Source organism: Elephas maximus, chromosome 4 (assembly GCF_024166365.1).
Source record: "Elephas maximus indicus isolate mEleMax1 chromosome 4, mEleMax1 primary haplotype, whole genome shotgun sequence".
In the NCBI taxonomy this organism is placed as follows: Eukaryota; Metazoa; Chordata; class Mammalia; order Proboscidea; family Elephantidae; genus Elephas; species Elephas maximus.
The window spans coordinates 98,762,573-98,782,100 of record NC_064822.1 but is presented as its reverse complement, the minus strand read 5'-3'; the positions used below and the strand labels follow the sequence as shown (position 1 = coordinate 98,782,100).

The 19,528-nt window shown below is 37.7% G+C and overlaps 1 protein-coding gene across 9 annotated transcripts in view; it reads right to left on the bottom strand.

Annotated features, from left to right (window-relative positions):
- The window catches only part of TMEM117 (transmembrane protein 117), a 568,932-nt gene that overhangs the window by 325,257 nt on the left and 224,147 nt on the right, over positions 1 to 19,528 (bottom strand). The window contains exon 2 of one of the 9 annotated variants that reach the window (XM_049882879.1): positions 16,121 to 16,259. The exons of the other annotated variants lie outside the window; for them this stretch is intronic. Coding sequence (XP_049738836.1) covers positions 16,121 to 16,259 — 139 coding nt within the window. The remainder of the gene's footprint in view (positions 1 to 16,120; positions 16,260 to 19,528) is intronic. 9 annotated transcript variants of the gene reach the window in all.

The window sequence follows — 19,528 nt, the reverse complement described above, 5'->3', positions numbered from 1 at the left end:
AAAAGCATTTAAGTCAATCACAAATATCTGAATGTCTGAATACATACTATGTCCCTGAGTGTCACAAACAGTTAATGTGCTCGGCTGCTAGCAAAAGGTTAGAAGTTCAAGTCCACCCAGAGGCGTCTCAAAAGAAAGCCTTAGCCATCTACTTCTGAAAAATCAGCCACTGAAAACCATATGGAGCACAGTTCTACTCTGACACACATGGGGTCACCATGAGTTGGAGCTGACTCAGTGGTAACTAATTTATAATGTACTGAGATAGATGTTGTGTGAAATATAAGGAATGGTAAGATTGTCCTCAGGGGGCTTATAGTCTAGTTGGGTAAGCATTGGATGAACACATGAAACAATAAGAAAAGACATTACATAAGTGACTGCTAACCACAATAGGTGCTCTAGGACAAGGGTTGGCAAACCATGGCCCCTTTGTAAATAATTATTATAAATAATTTACAGATAATTTTACTGGAACACAGCCACTCTGATCTGCATACTTATTATCTATGGCTGCTTTTACATTAGGACAGCAGAGCTGAGTAGTGACAAAGGCTTAGCGGCCACAAAGCCTAAAATATTTCCTGTCTACAAGAAAATTTTGCCAACTCTCTTAGTTATCTATTGCTGCCATAACAGAAATACCACAAGTAGGTGGCTTTAACAAAGAAAAATTTATTTTCTCACAGTCTAGTAGGTTACAAGTTCAAATTCAGGATGTCACTCCAGGGGAAGGCTTTCTCTCTCTGTTGGCTCTGGAGGACGATTCCTTGTCCTCAAACTTCCCCTGGTCGAGGAGCTTCTCAGGCTCTGCTCCTGGTGCTGCTTTCTTAGTGGTATAAGGTCCCCCTATCTCTCTGCTTGCTTTCCTTTCCTTTTACCTCTTGAGAGATAAAAGGTAGTACAGGCCACACCCCAGGGAAACTCCCTTTACCTTGGATCAGGGACGTGACCAGAGTAAGGGTGGTGTTACAATCCCATCCTACCCCTCTCAACATAAAATTACAATCGCAAAATGGAAGGCAACCACTCAGTACTGGGAATCATGGCCTAACCAAGTTGATACACACATTTTTGGGGGACATAATTCAATCCATGACACCAACCCATGATCTAGAAGGTTAGATGAAAAAGAGCTTGCTATGTGTTGTCAGGCTCAAAGGATGGGGATGAATCAGGGAGGAAAAGAAGGAAGAGCGTGCTATGCTGTGGGAGCCACAAGAACAAAAGTGGAGAGGTGGGAATCTGGGTGGGAGAAGCAGTAAATAGGTGAACCTCGCTTCATCTGGTGAGGAGATTATTTAGAAAAGTGGAAAAAATGTTGAAAACATGGTAGAGAGTTTGGCAAAAAACTGTCAAAGCATTAAATGCCAAGTGAAGGAATACAGACTTTCTTAAGAGTCAACAGAGAAAAGCTTTGTTATGGCAGTGGTTACCCCTTTATTTGCTTTGCTTTGTTTTTAACAACTAAATAAAATAATGAAAGAAATACCATAGTTTAGAAAAACATTACCATTTTTTATGTCAATAAAGCAGTTGCTCTGTCTCATCTAACTAGATCAGTTCACTGTAGAGCAAATAAAACAGTCCAAGAGCTTTTTATGCCACCTCTGTAAATACATCCTCCCTTTTAATTCATTTCAAAGAAAATTTAAGTGTTATTTATAGTTTCTCACCCCCCACATATTTGTGTCCTTTACATCTGTAATCCATATTTTCTTCATGTTTAATGCTTGACGAATCAAAGCCCTAAGCAGCAACAGAGATAAAGGATGGTCTTTGACCCTGTCCCTTTTGATTTACAGGCTGCACAGGTGCTGTCATTTTGATCTGCCCGAAGGTTAAAGCTTAAAGACAGTATGGAAAGTGCAGTCCCCCAAGGAGATGAATACACTGCAGCGAGCTCCCAGGCAAATGGTATTCGGTTTTCTTGCTCCTGGCTGTCGGCCATTTTAAGCCTAGTGCTGGGGGCAATGGTTCAGCCTAGGAAAGGTTTGACAAGTCTGTCCAGGTCTCTAGTGCCACTGAGTAGGGTAGCCCAGATGCAAACTGTCTTTGTCTATCAGATCTCTCTGGAAAGCCCAGGTAAGTCCCAAGGCAGAAGTATATATGCATGATAGGTGTATTCCCAAAACTCCCCAGGATCCATTTAACAAAGATCCTCAAATCTTCAGGTTACCCTTAAACCAAATTCACCTTTCAAGTGTCACCCCGCACCAGATCAGCATCATTCAAAAGTTAAATGGAGACTTAAGTCTATTTCAAATCAGTTCCATGCTCTGGAGGTTGCGATGGAACTAGATACACCTCAACTAACCCAGTTCTATTAACAATTTTTAGATTGTCCAGGTATGAGAGAAAATACATTATAATGGAAAAATCAACAGGGTCTGGAGTTAGAAAATCTGAGTTTAATTTTACTAGTTGAACTCTCTGGAACCAATCACTTTAATTTCCCTGACCATAATTTTGTCTTACATAAGTAAATGTATGGAGCCCTGGTGGCACAGTGGTTAAGAGCTACAGCTGTTAACCAAAAGGTCAGCAGTTCAATCCACCAGCTGCTCCTTGGAAACTTTATGGGGCAGTTCTACTCTGTCCCATAGGGTCGCTGTGAGCCGGAACGGACTTGATGGCAATGGGTTATAAAAAGTTATTATCATAATCTCACAGTGTTATTGGGGGAATCAAATAAGAAAACATTTGTGAAACCACATTGTAAACTTTGAACTACTCTACGACTATTTCTTGTTATTATCATATAATACCTTATACAGCAGTTCTCAAAGTGTTGTATGGGGAACTTAGAGGTTTTAAGACACTTTCAGAGGAATTGTAAGGGCAAAACTATTTTCATAATAAAACAAAGCTATTATTTGCCTTTTTCACTCTGATCATCTCAAGTGTACAGAGGAGTTTTCCAGAGTCTAAGTGACATGTGATGACATCATCACTCTATCAGCTGATAGAATGGTGTGCTTGCGTGCTCTTGCATTTTCCAGAATTTTCTAAGGTAAATGTTTGGGGTCCTCAATAATTTTTAAGTGTGTAAAGCCATTCTGAGACCAAAAATTTTGAGAACTAATGTTTCATGATATACATTTTGAATAGAATTCAGATTTGCCGCTGAGTCGATTCCAACTCCTAGCAACCCTATAGGACACAGTAGAGCTGCCCCATAGGGTTTCCAAGGAGTGGCTGGTGGATTCAAGTTGCTGACCTTTTGGTTAACAGCCGCACTCTTAACCAGTGCACCAATATTTGAAAAGATGTCCTTAAATTCACTTTATAATGAAATAAAGCACATATTTGTTTTCTCCTATGGTGAACATACAATATAAATTAGAGAAGCAAACAGAAATATCTTTAAATGATATGTATTTATGAGTTTATCAATTTAAAAATAAGAACAAAAAATATTGCAATGTCTGTTATATCAACTAAAGTGCTGACTGGGTACTATTTAGCATGTTGCTCTATGGCACACACTAGAAAAGTCCAACACAGTTTGTAAATATCTTTGTAAAATTCTGACTGAACTAAATATTTTTATAAAAATTTTTTAAAATTATATTCTGATTGTATGGTATAGACAAAATGTAGTAACAAGAACTAGGGTGGGAATACTTCTATGTCAGCTAGTATAAGAAAAGAGGCATCACAACTTTCTACTTGGTTCTGCAGTCAGTATTATTTATAAAGCCATAATAATACAAACAAATGAATATTGAATTAATTAAAAATAAGATAAAGATTGCTTTCCTTGGGAAACAAGACTCAAGGAATTGACCTCGGTTGTTATAAGCAATAAGTACGGTTTGACCTTATAAACTATGCCAATGCATTACAATGATAAAGGTGAAAAATATTTTTTTTAATGGGCTTCAGTATTTTGTTTGATATTCTAAGAATTCACCAAAATCTCAAATACACAACACATGTGCTTGCAAATGGCCCTTGGCCATCTGAAACTCTGGTTTATCCAGGCAGATTTTTGTTTGGAATTTGAGCCAGAAGCTGAGTCAAGCAGGTCTGGATCTGAATAGAATCTGAGTGTAAAGCCAGCATGGAGAACACACCTAGCTCCAGAAAGAAAACAAACCAAAGTAGTATGTAGGCGGAATCAAGAATTGGAAGCAACATCCGGGACTTGCTTAGCAAAAGCATTTTAAACATTCCACATCCTACTGAAATAAAAGCCATGGCGAAGACTCGTGTCATGTTCCATCTTTGTTAGCTTTCCAGAGCACGTGTCTTTGTTAAAACTGATCATTGGGAGCAAATTGTCCTTAGATGACTTATAGCAGGAAACCTTGGTAAAGGAGAAAAATTCATTCAGTTTAAAACCTCATACTGCAGAACAATTTGAGAGATTATCTTAGGATCCATTGGAAAGACTAGAATAAAGTTTCACTTAGCAAAATTAGGCCTGGCAAAGATTGGATCAAGAAAATGACACACTAAAATTGGGCATGCCATAATAGTTCTGGGGAACATTTAATCTCTCTCTCCCCAAACACCGTGACTCCAGAAGCAGTTAACAATTTTACAAGAAGCACTACTTTATTTTCTCTCTTTCTTCTCTCTGGAAAAGAAAGCTACAAGAAGGAGGCTAAAAGAAAGCATTTGTATATTTTTTTTAGTTGTTACATACAGGAATGATTAGGCATGTGGATGAAGAACGCTTCTCTCTTTTGGGGAAAAAAGATGTTATATAATTTCAAAGTGGCGTAGATTTGATGAGATAACTTACAAGGGCTAACACGTACTATTAGCAACCACTCTTCATAGGTGAGAAAGCACCATTCTGCTTTTTCCTAAATGTATCTTTCTTGATTTACTTCCTGAGTTCCTTAAAATAGACTCATGAAATCCTGGAGGAGGGAGCTGAAGGTCAGCTGCTCTTGAATACATGCTCTGATCAAGCTCCCCATAGATAATTTGGTGATAGTCAACCAGACTAAGTGGTTATACCAGAGTCCCCAAATTCACTTGTTGTGTGCCATCAAGTAGATTCTGACTCATAGTGACCCTATAGGACAAAGTAGAACTGCGCCATAGGGTTTCCTAGGACGTAATCTTTATGGGAGCAGATCTCTAGGTCTTTTCTCCTGCGGAGCAGCTGGTGGGTTCAAACTGCCAACCTTTTGGTTAGCAGCCAAGTGCTTTAACCACTGTACCACCAGGGCTCCTTCAGATCCACTATACCCATTGTCTTTGAGTTGATTCCAACTCATAGCCACCCTGTAGGACAGAGTAGAACTGCCCCATAGGGTTTCCAAGGCTGTAAATCTTTACAGAACAGGCTGCCACACATTTCTCCCCTGAAGCAGTTGGTGAGTTTGAACCTCCGACCTTTTGGTTAGCAGCCAAGCGCTTTAAGTACTGTACCACCAGGGCTCGATCCACTAAAAAAAAAAAAAGATTGCCTTCAAGTTGATTCCAACTCATAGTGACCCTGTAGGGCAGAGCAGAACTGCCCCATAGAGTTTTCAAGGAGTGCCTCGTGGAAGCAAACTGCTGACATTTTGGTAAAGTACAGGGTCAGTGAAAAAGAAGACCCTCAACAAGACGGACTGACACAATGGCTGCAACAATGGGTTCAAACATAACAAAGATTGTGAAGATGCCGCAGGACCAGGCAGTGTTTCGTTCTTTTGTACATAGTGTTACTAAGAGTCAGAGCCGACTTGATGGCACCTAACAACAGTTATGATTATAAGAAATGAGACAAAAAAGGCCCCAAAAACTATAAAATGAGAAATGCCTTAAAGATAAAATAAAGGGCTAATAAGGCAGCCTTATGAATTAATAGCGAAACATGATATATGCCAAAGTTGTAAAGATATATAACCATAGATACAAAATCATATAAAATCAACATTATCTTCATTGGTAGCATTTAATGAACACTGACTATACATGAGGCACTCTTATCATTTAATCCCCACAGCAACCCTAACAGTATGTAATTCTCAGAAATCCTGCTTATATTGGATGCTGCAGAAAAGCAAAGGTCATAGGGAAGTCCTCCCATACCTAGTTTCCTTACTCTTCAGAACCTGAATTGACAGTAAACTTTCACTCATCGCAGGGAGCAGCAGTTGAAACGTCTGATGGTACCAGTAGGGTAGAGGGCTCTTTTATACAAGAAGCAACAGCATGAGAATATATGCAGCACAGAACCCAGCACGGTCATTGTTATGCCACTGTAAACATATGAAGTCAATGAGTAGATGAGACTTAGCACGGGGCCTGAGATCCAATGAGGAGTGCTGAAAAGAATGGGTCTTGTGAATTCAAGCCATCTCACCAGGTAGAAAAGGTGAGGTGAGTAATTATCCCCAGATAGTGACCTTTTCTGATACAGATGAAGCAAAGAATAAAAGATAGCTAACAGGGGAAGCTCACACTCAAATAATACATACTCCTCATACAGTTGAAATATCACATGAGAGAACTGGATTTTATAAATAATCATAATAATTAGCACAGTGGTGTTTTAAAAAAAAAAACTACAGATGTGAGAGTGATGGCTTAAGTAGTTATGCTGAACTTTTTAATTCTATAGATGTTGGAAGACTTTTCAAATTACAAAGTGCAATACAAATGATGATTAACGTAAAATGTAAGTGTCAGAGCCCATTTTTGTATTCAGCTGGTCCCACTAATATAATCTAGTAAAACCAGTGGTGGTCGAGTCGATTCCAGCTCACAGTGACCCCATGTGTGTCAGCATGAAACTGCTCCACAGGGTTGTCAGTGGCTGATTTTTTGGAAGTAGGTCACCAGGGCTTTCTCCAAGGTGCCTCTGGGCGGACTCCAACCAACAAACTTTCGGTTAGCAGCTGAGTGCTCTAACGGTTTGCACCACCCAGGAACTCCCTATAGATATACTAGAATAGAATAGGTTTTGGATAAGGATCACTTTTAGTTTCTGGCATAAATATATTTCTACCTATCCAAATATACGATTTTGTCTGTCATCTACCTTTGCACACAATATTTACCTAGTGTCAGTTGGGCATTCTCTTGTCGAAGACCATTTTAAACAATTAAAATTTATCTCTGCTTTAGAGAGTTCATGTGTCATGAATAACATGGATGCAATTTTGATTGTATATCCAGCAATGTAAATACATATTAATGTGGTATCAATGTCATTTAAATATAATATTTATTTTACCAACAAGCAAATAATCTATTACCGTTCAAATAATCTTACATCGGAAATGAAACGCTTAAAATTTCACAAAAAGAAATTAAGTAATATTTTTATATTGGTTACTCAGTGAAGTTTTTCTGATTTACCTGTCCTAAAATGTTCTAAAAGTTCCTCACATAGGATTTATACAACTAGCTCCCTTTCACAGTGATTCAGGCTCTAAAATCTTAACATTGAACATGTGACTTTTCATATGATGCTGATGATATTTTATGAATAGAATTGTGAAACACCATGTTTCTAATCTATAAGGCTTCCAGTAAAGAACTTGCTTGATGAGATTAGAGCCTTATTTGTTTACTAAGGAAGTCAGAAGTTTTGCATTTTGAGTTTACTCCAGCCTCAAAAGAAGCCCCAAGGGAGTCATCTGCTTTAAAAATAATTATAATCAATAATCTTGGAAGCCTCAAACTCATAACCTAAAGAAGAGTCAACTAGAAGAAAGCTGTTCTATGGCAGAAATTTCAGATTTGTATTCCAAGGCGGACTCGTTATTGATTCTTTACAAATCAATTTCTTTATGTATAAATGGATGATTACAGATCATAGAAGCTTCTGTCTCTCGGTGTGAATAATCATAGAGATTTGCATATACTTTTAATACCACATGGCCCAGAGGAATCATAAAAAAGAATTGAGAACAGGAAAAGCCAGAACAGCATGCATCTAATTAGGATTACATTTAGCTGAGTTAAATCAGACACAAATATAGTTTGTGATTCCACAAATGTATTGTTCTCAAATTTATGGCAATTAGTTACTTCAGGGACATGACAAATACTACTACATTAAACAAGTCTTCAAAACTACAGGTTAAACTAAATCAGAAGAAATGTACATGGCTAAATAGCTTGTTCTTTAAGTACAATATTTTTCAGCTTTATGTGTTGTGTTAATTTGTTCCTCTATTCCTTCAGCAAATATTAGGAAGCTACTCCTTGCCATGCCAGAGCTAACACAAAATAATACTATCGTACAGTCAAACCCGTTATGACTATGTATTCATAATACCCGTTAACATGTAGTCTATTCAGGCTTATAGTGACCCCAATTGTGTCAGAGGGGAACTGCTCCACTGGTTTTCAATGGCTGATTTTTTTGGAAGCAGATCTCCAGGCCTTTCTTCTGAGGTGCCTATGGGTGGACTTGAACAGCCAACATTTTGGTTAGTAGCTGAATATGTTAACCATGTGCATCACCTAGGGACTCCATGTGTCTATAACATTAGCCCATAAATAATTATGGTAAAAGTAAAAATTACATAACTGTATATCAAAATCAGAAATTAAATAATTTAGAACAGAAGTTGGCAAATTTTTTCTATAAAGGGCCAGATAGTAAATATTTTAGGCTTTGCAGGCTAGGTGATCCCTGTTGCAGCTACTTTAATCTGCCTTTGTAGCCCAAAAGAAGCCATAATAACAGACAATACATAAATGAATGAATGTGGCTGTATTCTCATAAACCTTTATTTATGGACAAGGAAATTTAAATTTCTTATAATTTTCAGGTGTCCCAAAATATTATTATTATTTTGATTTTTTTCAACCATCTAAAAATGTGAAAATCATTCTTAGCTTGTGGACTGTACCAAAACAAATGGGAGGTGGGATTTGGCCCATGGGTCATAGAGCTTGATGATTACTGATTTAAAATATAAAGATATTCTCTCTTATAAAAGTCACTTTCTAAAAAAATGTTATCTGTTTGCATGACATGAAGAAACAATTTTGTGTTTCACGTACAATTTTTAAGTTTCTAAGAGGGCACTTTAAACAGTATTGCCAAGCTTCAATATACTTAGAGAAAGACTCCCTTATTGAATTTAATTTGAATTCACTGTAAAAAATGCCTCTCTTTGGGTGAAGAATTTTGTAGTATGCTTCCCCTCAGTGTCATGAAAACTTTTGTTGCATTCATCTGATTTGGCTTATCCAAAATATCTTGATACATCTTTAAACATTGGAATTTAAACAAGCAAGAGCAAAATATATAAAACGTTGAGCCCAAAGTGCCTTCCCTGTGGTTCATTCAACCATATGAACACTCATCCACAGAGCCCATTCTCTGCTGCAAATGACCCACCATTGGCGAATCAGCTGTGTCTACACAAGTGGTGTTAAAATGACGGACCCAGCTGAGGACAGTTGCATTTCCCAGAATGCCGAAGAGCTATGTCATGTGTGTTGCATAACATGTATTTTCAGCCAACTCATCTGACATAAATTATTTGAGATAGTTTTCTTATTAACACAAGAAACCAGACCATTTTAAATATCTGTGAGATTTTAAATATTTCTGGATAGTTGGCATCTCTCTCTGTTCCAAAGATTCTGGGAAACATTAATTGAAATTAAAAAAATGCCAATAATATGAAAATTGCCTTTTCAACATCTGTTTCATTTCTCAAAATGAAACATTTTAGATAATTACCATTTCCTTTTCCTCAGTTTTTAATCATTGATACAGAAGTTATGATTATTTAATTCCTGTAATTTTTCTTTCTGAATTCTGTCTCTTGGTTTTGCATTTCCTTTGAGATTTTTGATTGCAGGGAATGTCAAGAAATATTGGTGGGGTGGGATCTCCCTTGAATTTCTCTTTGAGTCTGTGTAATGTAAGTATGACAACATACTTATACCCAAAAAGTGATGAACAACATACTTAAGTGTAGAGAATTTTTAAAGCTGTGACTTTGAGAGGAAAAGATTTTTGATGAATTAAAAAAAATGCAAGACATGAAGTGAAAACCTGGAACTGTCAGCAAATGGAATAATAAAATTATGCTGCTGGAATCATTTCTTTAGTTTGAAGGACTCTGCCAAAATCATGAGATGGTAACATTTTGTATCTTTCTCAAGGTCATAATTGCAAGTGAAATTATCTTAATGCTTCTAACTTGTTCTTAGTAGAAAGTAACCCATCATTTAAAAAAAAATTTAAAAAGCTTAGCACATAATTTAGCAATTTAGCAGATGGTATTTAAAATGAGAGCAAGATCTTCTAGGAGTCATTCCCTTCAGATGAACATAAAGTTACAGTGGATTAACCAAACTCAGAGCTGAAACATGACTTTATGTCTGTTTGGTCTCTTAAGTGACCGGAAAATATGTTAGGTCAAGCCATTGTTTACATTCCTAAGCAATATATTTACATTGACCATTCAAACAATAAATAACAATAAGAGGAAGAAAAAAAATGTTCTTTCTGGCAAATATTCTCACATAGGTTATAAACTAAAATGGTTCAACATTAAATGATAATAAAGCTCTCTCTCTGGATTCTGCAAATCTTCAGAGCGGAGTTCTTGACATCTCTGCAGCAAGTTTTACCTGTGGAAATGCTAGCTTCAGAGTAATATCTAGTAAGGAAGCACAGGTTAGGAAGGCAACATAAATGTGACTCATTGCAGCAACAGTTCTAATGAACGCTTTTCCCTGCCTTCGGCAGATGAAGAATATTAAATCTTTGTCCCTGCTGAGCATGCCAGGTATTTTCTATTTGTTAACTCCCCGGAAACTTGTCGTCATGTCTCCTGGTGAGTATAAGATGGTACTACATTGTGTAGTTGCCAGCTGGTAGGAGCAAAAACACCTGGGCAAGGTACTTGTTAAATGGCATATTTCTTCTCTGTGGCAGGCACTATAGACTGAGAAATCTGCTTATTAGTTCAGCCTGTTTTTTTTTTAATTACCCAAAGTGTCAGTTTAATAGTTTAAGTCTTGCCTTTACCACCACTGCTCCAAGAAATGGTGGTGGTATTTTCTTTTTTCCTGTCTCCCATTGGGCTAACCATTTTACAACCTGTTGCAATGAATCCACCATTATTTCTTTATTCATTGCTGTTCTCAAAGGGCTATATTTATTATAGCAAAGTTCAACCGCTAAGGGGACAACTATTTTTATCTATACAGAATCAGAAATTAACGTATTGTTGTGGACACTGATTACTCACAAATATAATAGCGTTGACTAATTAGGGATATGTGCTGATTTGCTATCCATATTTAAATCTACAGTATAAATGTAGGATTATGAACAGAATGTCTCATTTACATACTGAATAGCCTTCAACTTCATATACTAAGGTGTGAGCAAGAAATGAAAGCCTTTCTAAAACCACAGTAATAATTCATTACTATTTTTAATAAATAAAATGTATTAGAAACATTTTTATTTAGCATTTTTTCCTTGCCTTTGGTATTCTAATTATGATTTGCATGAATGTTGTTGTTGGGTTCTGTTGAGCCAATTCCAACTCTTAGTGACCCCATGTGACAGAGGAGAACTGCCTGATAGGGTTTTCTTGGCTTTAATCTTTGTGGAAGCAGATCACCAGGTCTTTCTCTCACAGAGAGGCTGAGTGGCATCAAACCACCAACCTTTCAGTTTGTAGCTGAGAGTTTAACCATTGCATCACCAGGGCTTAAATGCTATGTTGCTTGAAATACAATTCAATCCTAATTCTTCTCATAATTAAATTAACAGAAGAAAACAGGCATCTATATCAACTTGTATGTCACAGGTCACACACTCTCAAAATCCAAGATGTGTCTAAATTTTATCAACGACTCACATTTCCCTGATGCTGTTTCCTCACTAGCTTTTAAAGCATAAAACCAAACCCATTGCTGTTGAGTCAATTCTGACTCTTAGCAACCCTATAAACCCATTGCCATCAAGTTGATTCTGACACATAGTGACCCTATAGGACAGAGTAGAACTGCCCTACACAGTTTCCAAAGAGCTGCTGGTGGATTTGAACTGCTCAAGTTTTGGTTAACAGCCATAGCTCTTAACCACTGTACTACCAGTTATAGCGACCCTATAGCCCTTAAAAAATCCATTCCAATTATTTCTCGGTGAATGCAGGAAATTCCTCATATGTGTTTTTAATACAGTGCCCTGAGGAACCACCTGACATCTGCCATTTTCCTCCTGTTTCTCCCACGATGATATCAGTTCTTAGTGGCGGTGGTAGTGACGACGCTGGTAGTGATGGTGGTTGTGTCCAGTGCTGGGACCTCAGAGGCCCTTGGAAGCCTAAGAGGGAATCTTACAACCACTGTAGCCACTGCCACTGGCACTCAGCCAATAATCACACCATGCCAATACATCAACATATATAACAGTATCTCTTTCCCAATTTTGTCTAAATTAGAGGATGTGCTAATATTACTAAGAAGTCTCATGCAAAACCCCTTAAAGATCTAATCTACTTCTTCCTTTCTGAAATTCTCTTGCTCTATTTCTGAGATATTATGAATTTTTATGAGAATCACAAATTTTAGTCAAACACAGTTATTAATATCTTTTGTCTTTAGACAAGAACTTTCAATGCATACTCTAATAAAGTTGAAAGTCACACAGCTCTGGAATTAAATTGTCATTTATATGAAACCTTGAGAAAGTTATATATCTCTCTGAGCTTTATATCTATGATCTTGGGATATAATGCCCAGCAAATAAGCGATCAACAAATATTAACTATCATCTTTTTTTTAATTTCATCTCTTGACTTTTCTCATAACATTTGCATGACTGAGACTTTGTCAGGTTATTTTTTTACAGGAACTATGAATCTTTTCTGTTTCTAATTAATAAGTGACTAATAATATAATAAACCCATTGCCATCAAATCGATTCTGACTCATCACAACCCTATAGGACAGAGCAGAGCTGCCCCACAGGGTTTCCAAGGAGCAGCTGGTGGACTCGAACTGCTGACCTTTTGGTTAGCAGCTGAATGTTTAACCACTGCACCGCCAGGGCTCCAACTCATAATTAGGTACTTAATAAATAAAAACTATAATCATGATGTCCACATGTTCCCACTTACCTAGAACATTTGTTGACTCGGTTTAATTATTAGTAAAGTGTCCCTTTTATTCTCAAAAGGAGCAAGGAAAGGTATTGGAAGGAGCATCTCAGAAGAGCTAGTATTAAAGATAGCATAGGTTCAAGTTGGGAATCACAAATAACCCTGGTCTTTAGTTGTTGTTAGCTGCCATCAAGTTGGACCCCAAAGTACCGTCAAGTTGGATCTGAATGACAAACTTTATGATCACCCTGGCTGTAAACAACTGGTGTAAGTCCAAAAGCTATCAGTCCTCCCTTTTCTGGTAAGCTATCTTTTTTTTTTTTAATTGTCTTTGTTTGGGACTTTGCAATGTTAAACTTAAAATAGGGAAATGACATTTATGCATTAACAGGTAGTTAATTAACACTCACTTCAACAAACTGCTCCGTTAGGTCTACGAGGTCAACAAAAATTAAAAAGGCAAAGTCCTGATCACTTTTCTCGATATCCTGTCCACGGACTAGAAATATTTAAGAACCATGTTCCTAAATCAAAAATCACACATCCTTTAACCTTTTACTTGCAGAAATAATTGTCCGCCCTTTTTCTTCTGCAACTTAAAAAAAAAATTCTCAATTCGTGCAGCTCAGAGTAGAATACCAAACACTGAGGATCGATTTGCAAATCTAGTAAGAGGATGGCTTCCTATCTTAACTACACCATATCTTTAACGCTTAACCTCCTTGCTCTTAACCTCCAACAGCATTTCTCATTGCTCTCACTATCTGGAACTCGTCAGACTGCCTTTCACTAGGCTTTTAAATAGGGATGTATCTGTCTCTCCAGCTGTACTACAGGCTCCTTGAGGGCAGTGAAAGCACCTCAATAGTAATATTAATTGTAATTTATTAATATGTGCCAAATGTTTTACATTCTTTAGTTATTTAATTCTTAGAAAGGCCCTTTAAGGTATATGTTACAAATTAAAAAAAAATAATTTTTTTTTAAAGGGGGAAAGTAACTTACCTAAGCTCACCAGCTAGAAGGAATAGAATCAAGATGTGATTTACACTCATTTTAGAAACCCTGGTGGCATACTGGTTAAATGCTACAGCTGCTAACTAAGAGGTCGGCAGTTCAAATCTACCAGGCGCTCCTTGGAAACTCTATGGGGCAGTTCTACTCTGTCCTGTAGGGTTGCTATGAGTCAGAATCAACTCAATGGCAGTGGGTTTGGTTTTTTTTTAATTCTTCTTCTTCTTCTTTTGGTTTGATTTCAAAACCCATGCTCTTGGCGCTTCCATTATTCTTTTTTATATACCCTAAAGTATGTCAAATTCTCTAGGCAACAGATATAGTACTCCCCCCCTCCAAAAAAAACCTCTTGCTGTTGAATTGATTCCGACTTGTAGCGACCCTATAGGACAGGCTAAAACTGCCCCATTTGGCTTCCAAAGAATGGCTGGTGATTCGAACTGCAGACCTTTCGGTTAATAGCTGAGTCCTTAACCACTGCACCCCAGATATAGTAACCATTCAGAAATGATTTCTTTATTAATATACTTAAATAAGCTTACAATATAAAACAGAGAAGCAAATTTTAAAGGTTTTCAACAGGAAGCCAAGGGCAACGTGGTTTTCTAAATCAATTTTTTAATCATAAATTATCTGTTCACCCACTCAATAAACGTTATCGAATGAAGGAACAAATATGTTCAGGACTATAGCTTTGGTTTTCTCTGTTTTGTTCTGTTCTTTTCATTTCCAGGTTGAGCTTTCTATTTAAAACAAAGTCCCCACTCAACCTGAGCCCCCCGCACAGGGTCTGCGTGACATCCAGGAGACAAAACATTTGACCTCAATGTGGATTTGGCTAGAGAGGCAAGTATCTATTACAAAAGTAACTCAAAACCCAGGAACCTAATTCTTGTCAGAAGAAAGCAAAAGACAAAGGCACCTTCTCTACTGAGGATTCAGGAAGAAAGAAAGAATGGGGATGTGAAGTCTGTAGTGACAAGAGCAATATTTTTAGCATCCTCTGAGAATCTCTTCTAATGTTTCTGGCTGTGTGAGGAAAATAAAAAATTATAGAGCCAAAGTCAGAGAAAAAAAGTAAATAATGCACACTATACATTTCCCTTTTTGACTTTTTGTTTGTTTGTTTTTCTATTTCTACTTAAAGATGGGACTTTTCTACATCCCCTCTAAGTTCTCAATGTTAAATCAAAATAAATAGGGGAAAGTTTCAACTAGAGAAAAACTTCTCTTCATTTGTAAGGAGTACATCAATCTGTTTTATACCAACTCAGTCCTAGATGTGATGCCAGAAGCCTCCTAAATACTTGGTACAGTTCTGGATTTTGCATTTCCATCTTGAGCAACATTTCTCTAAAGGTCATTTGCAGAAAAACTACAACGGAGTGGTCTGGATGCTTATTAAAACAGATTTCTATACCCTGCCTAATCCCTACTTAAACAGAACCTCTGGGTTGGAGCCTATGAACCTACATTTTTAAGGAAGCTCTTTAGGTGGTTTTTAAATGCGTAGAAATTTGAGAGCCACTCACTGGTTAGGTGTCAGGTCATAATAAATCCCATTTATAGAATGGTCTGGTATTACCTATTTCTTAATCAGTTCCTCAAGATTCCCTCAAATTTCCTCACAATCCACACATTCTTTGCTAGAGTTTTGCAAAAGCACCCAGGATATTACATAAAGCTCTTAGTATTTGAATAAGTAGAATAAGCTTGGATTAGAGTCCCAGTTTTTTGTTGGTTACCAGTTGTAACTTTAAGTAATTGAAATTAATCTCTATAAATTTTAGTTTCTTTATCTGTAAAATGGAAGTAGTAGCATCTGACACACATTTTGTAACGGTTAAAAGTGATAAGGTAGTTAATATTCCCAGCATCATAAATAATTTAAAATTTCCATTCCTTATCATTTTTATGTATTTTTATTCTTTATGCCTAAACTTAGGGCCTCACTGTACTCTTTTAGCCAAGCTGGAACACTGGGTCATTAATTACTTCGGTCCCAAGGTCTCTGGGATAAAACGACATCAGTCATGTGAAAGGGAGGGGTGAAGGCACACCTGAACGAAGATGGATCTGAGCACAATCCCTGCCTTTCCCAGCTGCATCCATTCTGAGACGGAGTTGAAATTCCCGTCTGGCCTGGAGCACGGCTGTTCTGCTTCCCAGAGCTCCTTGGAAACACAGCTTTAAGCAAATCTTATACAAAAAAACCACAGGTTTAGTCAAAAAACAAAGAGCAATTGTTATCTTTATAAATTAATTATGCAATTCACAAAACTAATGAAAATGCCCTTTTTTTACAGAGAGTTCTCTTCTGGTATATTTTAAATCTTCCTACAAGAAACACAGTCTCTTCGTGAATTTTCAGGAACACTTCCACTGTGTCACAGACCAGAAGAATGAGTCGCGTCTCTTTTCTCCAGAGAATAATGCTTTTCCTTAGTCCTCAGCTTCCTGCTTGCCTCAGGAAACTCAGGTGGCAGGGAACCAGAGAGAAGCCACGAAGAAATCACAGTCCCTAAGCCCTCAGAGAGAGCAGGAGCCTTCCAATGGTCTCTCATTTACTGGAGAAGGCTGGATACAAATGGTATTGCACCTGCCTGGGAAAGAGCCAAGGCTTTTCGTGTGATTCTGACATTGGCACCCTGATTTAATGATAGAGAGCCAATGACATCTGTTCTTCCTGCTCTGCCACTAAAGTACCTCTGAGGCAGTCACTGACCCTCTGGGTCTTTCTTGGTCTTTTTTTCTCTAAAATGGAGCTTACCTATAATCAATATAAAGTTGTCAAGGATTTCATTTTACTTGGATCCACAATCAATGCCCATGGAAACAGCAGTCAAATCAAACCATGTATTGCATTGGGCAAATCTGCTGCAAAAGACCTCTTTCAAGTGTTAAAAATAAAAGATGTCACTATGAGGACTAAGATGTGCCTGACCCAAGCCTACTATTTTCAACTGCTTCATATGCATGCAAAGGCTGGACAATCAATAAGGAAGACCAAAGAAGAACTGAGGGGCTTTGAATTATGGCGTTGACGAAGGATACTGAATATACCGTGGACTACCAGAAGAAGGAACAAATCTGTCTTGGACAAAGTACAACCAGAACGCTCCTTAGAAGTGAAGATTGAGAGACTTCGTCTTACATACTTTGGACATGTTATCAGGAGGGACCAGTCCCTGGAGAAGGACATCATGCTTGGTAAAGTAGAGGGTCAGCGAAAGAGAGAAAAACCCTCAACAAGATGGATTGACACAGTGGCTGCAGTGATGGGCTCAAGCATAACAATGATTGTGAGGATGGTGCAGGACGAGGCTGTGTTTTGTTCTTCTGTACATAGGGTTGCTATAAGTTAGAACAACTCGACGGCACTTAACAACAACATAATATATATTTCACTATGAACTGCTTACTATTTTTATCAAGAAATATTTATTGAACTCTAATATGTTCCAAGAACAATTCTAGGCACTGAGGACAATGGTGAATACAACCAAAGCTTTTGCTTTATGGGGTTTATAGCTTACTATGATTCTTGAATAATAATTTTATCTTTATTTTATCAAAATAATATTAGTAAAATTAAACAAACCAAACTCGTTTCTTTCAAATCAATTCTGAACTCATAGTGACCCTATAGGACAGAGTAGAGCTGCCCCATAGGGTTTCCAAAGCTGTAAATCTTTACGGAAGCAGACTGCCACATCTTTCTCCCACAGAGCAGCTGGTGGCTTCAAGCTGTAGACCTCGTGGTTAGTAATCGAGCTCTTTAAGTACTGTGCAATGAAGGCTCCCAAATTAAAATAAAAGAGCTACTATAATTGAGCACTAAATTAAACACTTCCCTAGTGCTTAAAACCAAAGAGAGAAACAGTAGGTTTTATGTCGCATTGGCTGATAAAAGCAATCATACTATTTAGGAGAGAAAACTTTTTATTAAAAAAATAATAATAATAAGATGGATTCTAAAGGAATTTATCACTAGAATCATTACTTTAATGAGAATTTAAAACAGTTCACACAAGAAGTCTTTACTGGTAGACTGACAGAACATGCACACTCCTTCCTCAAAGAGCCACTTGAAAAAATACTCCCAGAACTTAAATAACGTTAGCGCCAATTAGTGGCAGAATCATGGGGTTTTTTTGTTTGTTTTCTTTTTGCTCTAAATCGCAAGGTCTAAACTCTATTGAAGTAATAAATGAGCAAGAGTTTTCAAACCCTTTTCCAGTTAGAAGAATATATATTATGCAAAGAGCTGGTTTAAATTAACTTAAAATAAACATCAATATTTAAGGAGATACTCTTCAACTGTTTGAAAACAAAATAGAAATAACGTTAATTGATCCACAAAATCCTGATGGTTTTTTTTTTTTCTTTTTAGTGCAATACCTCTATGTATTCCTTCCATCTTTTATTTTCATTTTTTAAATTTTTTTCTTTTTATAATTTTTATTGTGCTTTAAGTAAAACTTTACAAATCAGGTCAGTCTCTCACACAAAAACTCACATACACCTTGCTACATACTCCCAATTACTCTCCGCATAATGAGACAGCCTGCTCTCTCCCTCCACTCCCTCCTTGCATGTCCATTTCGCCAGCTTCTAACCCCCTCTACCCTCTCATCTCCCCTCCAGGCAGGAGATGCCAACGTAGTCTCAAGTGTCCACCTGATCCAAGAAGCTCACTCCTCACCAGCATGCCTCTCCAACCCATTGTCCTGTCCAATCCATGTCCGAAGAGTTGGCTTCAGGAATGGGCCCCGTCCCGGGCCAACAGAAGGTCTGGGGGCCATAACCACCAGGGTCCTTCTAGTCTCAGTCAGACCATTAAGTCTGGTCTTTTTATGAGAATTTGGGGTCTGCATCCCACTGCTCTCCTGCTCCCTCAGGGGTTCTCTATTGTGTTCCCTGTTAGGGCAGTCATTGATTGTGGCCAGGCACCATCTAGTTCTTCTGGTCTCAGGATGATGTAGTCTCTGGTTCATATGGCCCTTTCTGTCTCTTGGGCTCGTAATTACCTTGTGTCTTTGGTGTTCTTCATTCTCCTTTGATCCAGGTGGGTTGAGACCAACTGGTGCATCTTAGATGGCTGCATGCTAGCATTTAAGACCCCAGACGCCACTCTTCAAAGTGGGATGCAAAATGTTTTCTTAATAGATTTTATTATGCCAGTTGACTTAGATGTCCCCTGAAGCCATGGTCCCCAAACCCCTGCCCCTGCTACACTGGCCTTTAAAGCATTCACTGTATTCAGGAAACTTCTTTGCTTCTGGTTTAGTTCAGTTGTGCTGACCTCCCCTGTATTGTGTGTTGTCTTTCCCTTCACCTAAAGTGGTTCTTGTCTACTATCTAATTAGTGAATACACCTCTCCCACCCTCTCTCCCTCCCTCCTCTCATAACCACAAAAGAATGTTTTCTTCCCAAACTATTTCTCAAGTTTTTATAATAGTGTTCT